The sequence below is a fragment of the Acipenser ruthenus genome, chromosome 35, assembly GCF_902713425.1.
Source record: "Acipenser ruthenus chromosome 35, fAciRut3.2 maternal haplotype, whole genome shotgun sequence".
In the NCBI taxonomy this organism is placed as follows: domain Eukaryota; kingdom Metazoa; phylum Chordata; class Actinopteri; order Acipenseriformes; family Acipenseridae; genus Acipenser; species Acipenser ruthenus.
Window position 1 is genome coordinate 11424424 of NC_081223.1, and position 10870 is coordinate 11435293.

The following is a 10870-nucleotide window of genomic DNA, read 5'->3' on the forward strand; positions in this document are numbered from 1 at the left end:
CTTTCTCTGCTCCACCAGCACAGAGCAGAGGGAGGCTGTTCAGAGAGTAGAAGAGCCTCCCTTTCTCTTTCTCTGCTCCGCCAGCACAGAGCAGAGGGAGGCTGTGCAGAGATTATAAGAGCCTCCCTTTCTCTTTCTCTGCTCCACCAGCACAGAGCAGAGGGAGGCTGTTCAGAGAGTATAAGAGCCTCCCTTTCTCTTTCTCTGCTCCACCAGCACAGAGCAGAGGGAGGCTGTTCAGAGAGTAGAAGAGCCTCCCTTTCTCTTTCTCTGCTCCACCAGCACAGAGCAGAGGGAGGCTGTCAAAGGGAATATACTCAAACAACTATATAAACCCATTGTCTCCTAAGTAAATGATTCATTTTATATATCCACACACACAGCAGAGATAAACTGTTCTCCCACTCAATATGAAGATTATAAACCTCTATTACACAAAAACACAGCAGGCATCAGTTCTCCAGAGGGCATTCAGTACACTTTAAACAAGATCTTTGTATGATTTTAATAATGATAGAAGTATTCTGGGATTGCCTGCCCCAGCACAGCAGAAGTAATTTCAACTACTGGTATACTGGTAAAGTTATTTACTCAAATGTCATTAGCGCAATTTTTTTTCTTTTCTTTTAAAAAGACAGCACAAACCAGAAATAAAACAACTCCCACGTTATGCTTAGAGTTGAAATTATTTCTTATTCGTTTTTAAAATTTTGTTTTGTTTTGTTTTGTTTCAGACATAAATAAAACTACTGTCAGTTTGGAGTAACTAGCAGGGCTGTTGGGGGTCAATTCCTGGTTTTTGATTCCTGTCCCTTTTTAAAAACAATTTCCAATTCCAGTTCCCTCGATGGAATCGGAATTGATATTTTAGAGACTTAATAAAATCGCTGTGATTGTTCGACTAATTTCACTCAAAGCCGGTTTTAGTGACTCACAAACAGCGGCTTCAGTTGAAGTCACGTGTCGCCGCTGTTGTGAGAAGCTCATTTTAACAGAACGCCGCTCCACTGCAATTCTCATCAGCGATGTGTTGGAATCAATTAAAAGGGAATTGATTTTAAATTTGAATTGAAAAACAAGAAAACCGACCCCCACCCTGGTAACTTGCTATGAGAACCTAACACAGGGTCAGGGTGTTTACGATCAGGTGAACCAGCACAACATAAAGAAAAAAATTCATTCATTTTTTTTTTGGTTTGTTTTGTTTTTATGAGAATGACTGCATATTTATTTGTCATCTAAAAAAAATATTGTTTAAAAAAAAAAAAAAAAAAAAAAAGTACAAAGTTTTACATTTTCTTACAAAACTGGTATTTTACATTTGAAACATTTTGCATTGTTTTTTTTTTTATTTAATTTTTTTGATAAAAAAAAAAGTCTGGAAGACGATCCCTGATAGTGTTTTGCTCAGATTAAAGAAAAAAAAAAAATTATATATATATATATAATTTTTTTTATATATTTTTTTTTCACTGCGCCTTCAAAAGATCTCGCGTCTTCAATGTAACTTCAATGAAAACCAGCTTTGCCCTTTATTAATGTGTAGTGCCACCTGCTGGTCCATTTAAGCAACTGCAACCCAGTAATTGAAAGGTCAAACTGAAAGCATCCATCTTGACATTATAAAGCAAGTTGCCCAGTCTTAAAATGATTACAAAATATTACAACCCCCCCCCCCCCCAAAAAAAAATATAAATCACATAAGTTTGTATCTGTAAAGTCTGTATTAAAAAATAAAGACAACTTTTTTTTAAACCTCTCCAAAATATTCACGTCAAACCGTGAAAAACGGAAAAAAAAATGGTTTCAGTGTTTGTTTGTTTTTTCACATTGAAAAAAAAGGTTTGATTTTTTTTACCCTACCTTCAGTTTTAAAATCATCTTCTTGATGTTTTCATCACAGCTGTGAAACGATGAGAGTTGGGTCCTGAGGTTTGAAATAAAAAAAACACACGCCACAGGCTACTGTAGCACTGCATAGATCTGCAGCCACACACTGCAGTAATAGTACTGTAGTCTCACCTCCTCTGTACTGCATAAACCCCTTCAAATTAACCATCCCCATCCACATCTGAATCCAAACAAGCACAGAACAGTGTCTTCAATCCGAAAGGGCCTTCTCATCAGCATTTACCTTCCACACATGAATGTGTGCGTTAGTAGAGGCTTGGGGGTCCAGCGGTTAAAGGGGGCTTGATACCAGGAGGTTCAAATCCCAGCTCAGCCACTGACTCCCTGTGTGTGTGTGACCCTGAGCAAGTCACTGAACCTCCTTGTGCTCCGTCCTTCAGATGAGACGTAAAAGAAAACGAGGTCCTGTTGGAAGTGACTCTGCAGCAGTTGTTGATGATGCAGAGTTCACCCCCCAGTCTCCAAGTCGCTCTGGATAAAAGCGTCTGCTAAATAACAATAATTTGTTTCTCAAGGGAGGAGCCAGTGTAGAAGGGTACTGGACACATTATGAAGCTACAAGGAGACACACACGGAAGGCAAACAAGACTGTGAAATCGGAACAGGACGCTGGTGCAAAATTGGACAGGGGCTTAATCAAGGCTTCAGTCATCACGGGGTCGGCCGACTCCAGAGATGTCTGCAGTGGTGGTTATAAGCGATTTTTACATTTTATTTTTTTTAAGGAGGCTGGTTTAAAAGGCCCTTCCATCTTTCCCTCCTGAACTTTTTTTTTTTTTTTTTGTTCCAGGTTGTTCTCCCGTTTACAAAGCAGAAAACGGGGTCCCTTTTGATGTTAGCGGAGGGAGTGATGCTAAAGTCAACAACTTCCTTTCCATGAAACTAAAGCGTCACTTCCTCTTCCTGTTCCAGCTCCTCTGCCTTGATGACGATGGCTCCCTCAGGGAGGCCGGTGACCACTTCCTCCTCCTGCACCCCTAGCCCCGCCCCCTCCTCGTCCTCCTCCTCCTCCTCCTCCCGCTTCCCCTCCGCTGTGTTCCCGTTGCTCTGCACCTGGACCATGGCCTCCAGTTTGAGCCGGTACTGTTCCGCCTCCTGCTCCTTCCTCAGGAGCTGCTGTCGGTACTCCTGCGCCTGGCAGTTCGCCGCATGCAGCTGCTTCTGAAGCTCCTTCCTCTCCGAGCGGTCCTTCTGGGCCTCTGTCTGAGGCTGAAGCTGCTGTAAAGAGACGGCAAAACGCACACCAGGGTTAGAGAGGGTTACGCGACAGCAGAGTCGTGCACAAACACATGCACACATATTAGGGCAGCTGCTGTGCTCTTGACTTTAAAATGCAGAAGCCTTTTTTTTTTTTTTTTGGCGACGCACGCGATTTGATTGGTTTTTAACATTTGCATATCCCAATTACCTGTAATTGTGTGTGTGTATAATATATATATATATATATACACACACACACACACACACACACACACACAGTCAATACCACGACGGATGAAGGTTTAAATAGAAAGGAAGAGGAGATTGGTACATCATTAGCTATGTTGTGCATGACATCACATGTATTATTTTACTGTTGTATTGGTATTTTATTGAGTCTGCTCTACTCAGGTCTCTCTCTGTATTCGTGCTGCGCTCTTGAGATGTACCTGTGCTGGACCTGCCTGGGGCCACAAAGTGAAAAAACTAAACTAAACAAGTGTGCAAAAGGCAAGGCTTGAGAATTATACATTGAAACGGAGTCACGTTGACAAGAAGTCAGAAAAGAAGTCAGCTGCAACCACTTTTAACAGAGAACTCTGCAAGAGATCACAAAACAGAAGGAGGGAGACACTTCTTCACACAGGGAGTGGCGGGGGTACAGAACGTGTTACCCAGGGATACCCTAGCCATTATTATTATTATTATTATTATTATTATTATTATTATTATTATTATTATTATTATTATTATTATTAATAATATTATTATTAATAATAATGAGTCATTTAGCAGATGCTTCTATCCAAAGTGACTTACAGAGACTAGGGGGGTGAACTATGCATCATCAACAACTGCTGCTGCTGCAGAGTCACTTCCAACATCCGAAGGACGGAGCGCAAGGAGGTTCAGTGACTTGCTCAGGGTCGCACACACACACACACACACACACACACACACACACACACACACACACACAGGGAGTCAGTGGCTGAGCTGGGATTTGAACCTCCTGGTATTAAGACCCCTTTTCTCTAACCACTGGACACACCCCCCACCCCCCCCCCCGCCTGCTGAATCACTGGGGTGTTTTTAAGACCTCGCTTGAGTTTTTGAGCTCAGCCAGCTCCTATGACCACGCGTTGGTGTGGGGTGACCGTGCTGACCGTGTCGTTGATTGGCGTGTGATTCAGCACCGCTTCCAGTCTCCTCTTCTTGGCCGGGACGGGCTGGACCTCCTCCACCACCTCCTCCTCCGTGATGTGACCGGCCGGGAGGGTCAGCACTGGAAACGGACACACAAGCACAGGGAGGGGAATCACACTCCAGCTCAACAGCAGTTACAATGGGGTGCTCCAATACATTTGCACACTATTACACACAGGGCGATTAGAAAGTAACTTTACCACAGCAATGATATGGTGCGTTGATGTGGTAAACTTACTTTGTAATCACCCTGTATAGACAGATAGATATAACCAATGGAAGGGTACAGCAGGTAGGATATATGAATGTGTATATATACAGTATACTGAGATTAGATAGATAGATAGATAGATAGATAGATAGAGAGAGAGATAGATAGATAGATAGATAGATAGATAGATATAACAATGGAAGGGTACAGCAGGTAGGATTTATGAATGAATATATACAGTATACTGAGATTAGATAGAGCAATAGATAGACACAGACAGACAGACAGACACAGACATAACCAAAGGAAGGGTACAGCAGGTAGGATTTATGAATATACAGTATACTGAGATTAGCTAGATAGATAGACAGACAGACAGATAGATAGATAGATAGATAGACAGACAGACAGATAGATAGATATATATAACAATGGAAGGGTACAGCAGGTAGGATTTATGAATATACAGTATACTGAGATTAGCTAGATAGATAGATAGATAGACAGACAGACTGACAGTTAGATGGAAGGGTACAGCAGACAGGACTGTCCTGCTCACCTTGCTGCCCGTCCTGCATGGTCACTATGAACTGCTGCCCGAGCCCGCTGGTCTGCAGGTTGCCGTGCTGGTCTGTTACTATGGTGATGACCCGCTGACCTCCGCCGCTCACCATCTGCTGTATCGCGGAATCCACCGAGTCGGCTGTAATCACCTCCTCCGACTCACCTGGAGGGAGGGAGCGACCAGCAAGTTATTACTACAAAGGAGTCATTTAGTCATGGAGCAGACGCTTTTATCCAGAGCGACTTACAGAGACTAGGGGGTGAACTATCCATCATCAACAACTGCTGCTGCTGCAGAGTCACTTCCAATAGGACCTCGTTTGTTTTACGTCTCGTCCGTAGGACGGAGCACAAGGAGGTTCAGTGACTTCCTCAGGATCTCACACACACAGGGAGTCAGTGGCTGAGCTGGGATTTGAACCACTGGGAGTCTCCTGGCAGCAAGCCCTTTGTTTTTTGTCTCCCCCCCCCCCCCCCAATCGCTGGACCAGCAAGCCTCCCCTAGTTTTTCGTACCTGATCTGTTTGAATTTGACATTGGCCCTGATGCTTCTGCCAGAGCTGCTAGTGTTGCCAGCACAGAGGTTGAAGAGACTGTCGTTTCACCTGAAAGCATAAATTTATTTTTTAAGAAAGAGTCTCAAAAAGCCTTTCCTATCTACCTATACAGGCACAGAGAACCCGTATATTACTGCAATCCGACACCAATTATACTTTTCTATTAAATCCCATTCAAAGTCAGGGATGGAAATTATTTGCACTTACTGTAAGCTACACTGTGTTTAAATATGAAGCTTGCATTGTAACCCTGTGCTGCCCTGTAACACCTGTGTGAGTCGCCTGGGAGAAAGGAGTCTGACAAATAAATAAACGAACAAAAACTCCCATTGCATAGCAGTTTGAGCCATTTCTGGGTTTACTGTGAGTTTAACCCATGAAGTGTGTATATATACGAATGCAAGCTGTATCTATTTATGCAACCTGATTACATTTTGCATTTAGACTTCACTTGCAAAAATGCTGGTAGTAAAACCTGGACTGGGGGGAAAAAATATTTATTTTTTTGAAAAGCGTATATTCAAAAACACCCACATTCATCCCATCACCCGTCCTTCGGATGAGACATAAAACAAACTATTGGAAGTGACTCTGCAGCAGCAGCAGCAGCAGTTGTTGATGAAGCATAGCTCACCCCCCTAGTCTCTGTAAGTCGCTTTGGATAAAAAGCGTCTGCTAAATGACTCATTAACATTAATAATAACATTAATGAATAATTCCCTCGCAATACTACCGCTTGAGGTACCTGAGGTAGTCTTTGTGGTGGCGGAGGAGACGAGATCGGAGAGGTTCAGCACCCCTCCCGACGAGAAGATGAACTGCGGGGTGGAGAGGGTCACGGCATTGCTGACCGGGACCGAGCGATCCGGGTTCAAGTCCAGCTGGTTCTGCATTCCGTCCTAAAGAAAATATAAAAATAAAAAAAACATCATTTTACTTAACATCATGTAAATCAAATAAAAAAACTACAAAATGAGATTGTAACAGAGAACACCGCTGGGATTCAAGCGGAGATCACAAGACAGAAGGCTGGGGGTTTGCAGGGGGGTCTTCGGCACAGGTTCAAGTGCAGGAGTTACAGGAGGCTTAAGGGGGGTGAAGTGGTTAAAAAAAGGGGCTTGGTACCAGGAGGTTCCTGGTTCAAATCCCAGCTCAGCCACTGACTACCTGTGTGTGTGTACCTGAGCAAGTCACTGAACCTCCTTGTGCTCCGTCCTTCAGATGAGACGTCAAACAAACGAGGTCCTATTGGAAGTGACTCTGCAGCAGCAGCAATTGTTGAAGCACAGCTCACCTCCCTAGTCTAAATAACAATGTATGCTAAATAATAATAATAATAATAATAATAATAATAATAATAACGACGACTGAATAACAGGTGTACAGGCACAGCGGCGCCCCCTACCTGCAGCAGCAGCATCAGCTCCGTGTTGTGGTTGTCGGCAGAGATGTCGAAGGGGGTCTTGTCGAATTTGCTCAGCACGTGAACGTCGGCCCCGTACTTCACCAGCAGCTCGGCTGACTCCCTGTGCCCGTGATCGGCTGCCCAGTGAAGAGCCGTCATCTTCAGCATGTCTTTGGCGTTGATGTCTGCTCCGTTCTGGAGGAAACGCAATAAACTACACTGTACTGTAAACTACACTGTATTTAAATATTAAGCTTGCATTGTAACCCTGTGCTGCCCTGTAACACCTGTGTGAGTCGCCTGGGATAAAGGCGTCTGCCAAATAAATAATACTAATAATAATACTAATAATACTAATAATAATAATAATAATAATATACAGGATCCCCTGGTGCTTTTACAGTTACCGGCTCCCTTAGAAAAAGCATAGGGAAGCATTGTAAAGCACAGAGAGGTCTGGTAAAGCATAGGGAAGCATTGTAAAGCACAGAGAGGTCTGGTAAAGCATAGGGAAGCATTGTAAAGCACAGAGAGGTCTGGTAAAGCATAGGGAAGCATTGTAAAGCACAGAGAGGTCTGGTAAAGCATAGGGAAGCATTGTAAAGCACAGAGGGGTCTGGTAAAGCATAGGGAAGCATTGTAAAGCACAGAGAGGTCTGGTAAAGCACAGGGAAGCATTGTAAAGCACAGAGAGGTCTGGTAAAGCATAGGCAAGCATTGTAAAGCACAGAGAGGTCTGGTAAAGCATAGGGAAGCATTGTAAAGCACAGAGAGGTCAGGGTAAAGCATAGGGAAGCATTGTAAAGCACAAAGAGGTATGGTAAAGCATAGGGAAGCATTGTAAAGCACAGAGAGGTCTGGTAAAGCATAGGGAAGCATTGTAAAGCACAGAGAGGTCTGGTAAAGCACAGGGAAGCATTGTAAAGCACAGAGAGGTCTGGTAAAGCATAGGGAAGCATTGTAAAGCACAGAGAGGTCTGGTAAAGCATAGGGAAGCATTGTAAAGCACAGAGAGGTCTGGTAAAGCATAGGGAAGCATTGTAAAGCACAGAGAGGTCAGGGTAAAGCATACATTTAAACATAAAACGTAAATGCCGCATATTCAAACAAACGCCCCCTTTTTATCATACAGTTCCTTCTCTTATCCGCAAGAATTCAAAAACTGAAACGTGGTATAGATGCAGCGGCAGTGCCACCCTTACCCTGATCAGCAGCTCCACGATCCCAGAGTGGCCCGCCGACGCTGCCATGTGTAAGGGGGTCCGGTCCACTTTGGTTCGGGCGTCCCTACTGACACCGGCTCTGAGCAGCACTTCTGCTGTGGAGTAGTGCCCATACTGAGCTGCTAGATGGAGGGGAGACGTTCCTAGCTGAGAGAGAGAAAGAAAGAAAGGAAGGAGAGAGATCGTATAAATCACTGCTAACTCTTTTCAGCCCTGGGGGGACTTCAAGGTCCCGGTATGTTAACGCAGGGTTTCTCAAATCCTGAGAGCCCTCTGTGTGTCTCTCAAAAGCTCTCAATTACTGAAATAGACCCTTAATTGCAGCATTGTGGAGTAGTGGTTAGGGCTCTGGACTCTTGACCGGAGGGTCGTGGGTTCAATCCCAGGTGGGGGACACTGCTGCTGTACTCTTGAGCAAGGTACTTTACCTAGATTGCTCCAGTAAAAACCCAACTGTATAAATGGGTAATTGTATGTAAAAATAATGTGATATCTTGTAACAATTGTAAGTCGCCCTGGATAAGGGGGTCTGCTAAGAAATTAATAATAATAATAATAATAATAATAATAATAATAATAATAATAATAATAATAATATTATTAATTTCTTAGCAGACGCCCTTACCCAGGGCAACTTACAGTCGTAACCAAAAATACATTTCAAGAATCACAGTACAAGTAATAATACAATTAAGAGCAAGATAAATACAGTAATAATAATAATAATAATAATAATAATAATAATAATAATAATAATAATAATAATTGAACTGATCATTTGCTTATTATTAATTTTTTTTCAGACTTGTTTTCAGCTCTTAAACAGTTGCAGCTTTCAAGTCAGCTGTAAGATTTTTCTAAGTAACTTGAACTGCGTTTTAAAGAGCTGAAAACAATTAACTAGGTCTAATTAAGCAAATGATCAGTTCAATGAAGGGTGTGGTTCAGTAACTGAGAGCTCAGTTAGAACATAAGAAAGTTTACAAACGAGAGGAGGCCCCATTCGGCCCATCTTGCTCGTTTGGTTGTTAGTAGCTTATTGATCCCAGAATCTCATCAAGCAGCTTCTTGAAGGATCCCATATGGAGACCAGCAGACACAGCAGGGGGTCCCCCAGGACCAGGGTTTGAGAACCTGTGTTGACATATGCTGTCAGAAGCCACGCTGGACCCTCGCGGGACTCCTAGCCCTAAACTGGGGGTTATTTAAAAGGCAAGGTCATCCAGGATTAACACCAGCCAGGGTCTGTGAAACCAGCTGTAGAAGACCTTAAACTTACCCAGTCTGTCGTGAAGGGAGCGCCATTTGCCATGAGCGTTCTGACTTCATCGTCCTGGCCTTTCCGAGCTGCTTCTAACAAACGCTTTCCCAAATCCACCAACGACATCTGCGTAAAACACACGCGTGCACACAAAGCCATTACCGTACTGTAGCTGTCATTTGAATCTGCTCTTACCTTACTACTGACTTTACTGCATTTTATAACTGCTCTTATATCTGTAACTTCAGTGAGTTACAGGAAAATAATTCCATCCAGGGTTTCTGTGACGTCATACACTACGAGAGCGAAGGTGGAGTTTATAAACTGTCACAGAAACCCGAGATGGAATTGTTTTCCTGCGACTCACTGAAGAGGCCCATCTCTTATTTTTTATAATCCACGGATCCCCTTGTGATGCTGATATTAAAGAAGACGAGGTTCAGCAGTGTAGTTGTTTTTTTTTTTAAACGTCGTGCTTCAGTGCTGTACAGACGTTCTGTGTCGTTATCCGTTTCTCTGAGATACGAATGTACCAGCTTTACATCATATTTTTTTTTAACGTATTCTCATTAGTTGTTCATTAATGAACATTTCTGCTCTGTGGGTGTTGTCGAGTGATTGAAAACGAGACATTTTGTGTTTGAATTGAAAGTCTCGATGAGTCGAATGGGTCAAAGTTCAAGTATATTTTCTTCTTATAGAGCAATTATCACTATTTGACATCACTACTGTGGTAATAGGCCTTTTTTTTAAATGGCTCAGGATGCAATTATGAGAGAGAGAGAGAGAGAGAGAGAGAGAGAGAGAGAGAGAGAGAGAGAGCGGAGAAGAGGAGAGAGATGCTTTATTTTATTAAACAGATGCCTATGTAGAAATCCTAAGCTCGGGCTGGTACATTGTGCAATGCTGCCCGAATCAGGACACCTAGAAAGTGAACAGGAGAGACCGCTCAGAAGAGCCAGCATTCAAAATCTACTGGAGGCTGCCTTCTGGGGATATCTGATTATGACATCACAAACTCAAAACTCAAAAACAGGGCAGCTGTTTGTATTGCACCAGGGCTGAAGAGACATCTGTATGTATTTGATTGGCCTTATGTTTAGAGAAAGGGACATGGGTAATTTACATTATATATATATATATATTAAACCCTTCTCAAGCGCTGTGCTGTTTTTCTGATTACGTCATCTTGTACAGGCACAGTAATGTCATATTTTCCATGGCGCTCTCTGTTAATGAAATCCAGAGACCCCAATCATGAACTAATGCCAAGAAACGAGATATATATATATATATATATATATATATAGATATATATAGATATAGATATAT

The 10870-nt window shown here is 42.8% G+C and overlaps 1 protein-coding gene across 3 annotated transcripts; it reads right to left on the reverse strand.

The window, feature by feature from the left end:
* Nucleotides 1-145: 145 nt before the first annotated feature.
* Nucleotides 146-9986, reverse strand: LOC117395596 (GA-binding protein subunit beta-1). 3 transcript variants are annotated; one of them, XM_059007678.1, is made up of 8 exons: nucleotides 9557-9981; nucleotides 8257-8424; nucleotides 7055-7249; nucleotides 6395-6548; nucleotides 5608-5697; nucleotides 5088-5255; nucleotides 4278-4396; nucleotides 147-3126 (listed from the first exon to the last, which is right to left on the reverse strand). In XM_059007678.1, the coding sequence occupies exons 1-8, from the start codon at nucleotides 9695-9697 to the stop codon at nucleotides 2794-2796; spliced, it is 1368 nt and encodes a 455-aa protein (XP_058863661.1). In that variant the 5' UTR covers nucleotides 9698-9981; the 3' UTR covers nucleotides 147-2793. The 3 variants fall into 3 exon arrangements, with proteins under 3 accessions (XP_058863662.1, XP_058863661.1, XP_058863660.1); XM_059007677.1 differs by having other exon boundaries at nucleotides 148-3129; nucleotides 9557-9977; XM_059007679.1 differs by lacking the exon at nucleotides 5608-5697 and having other exon boundaries at nucleotides 146-3129; nucleotides 9557-9986.
* Nucleotides 9987-10870: the final 884 nt, after the last annotated feature.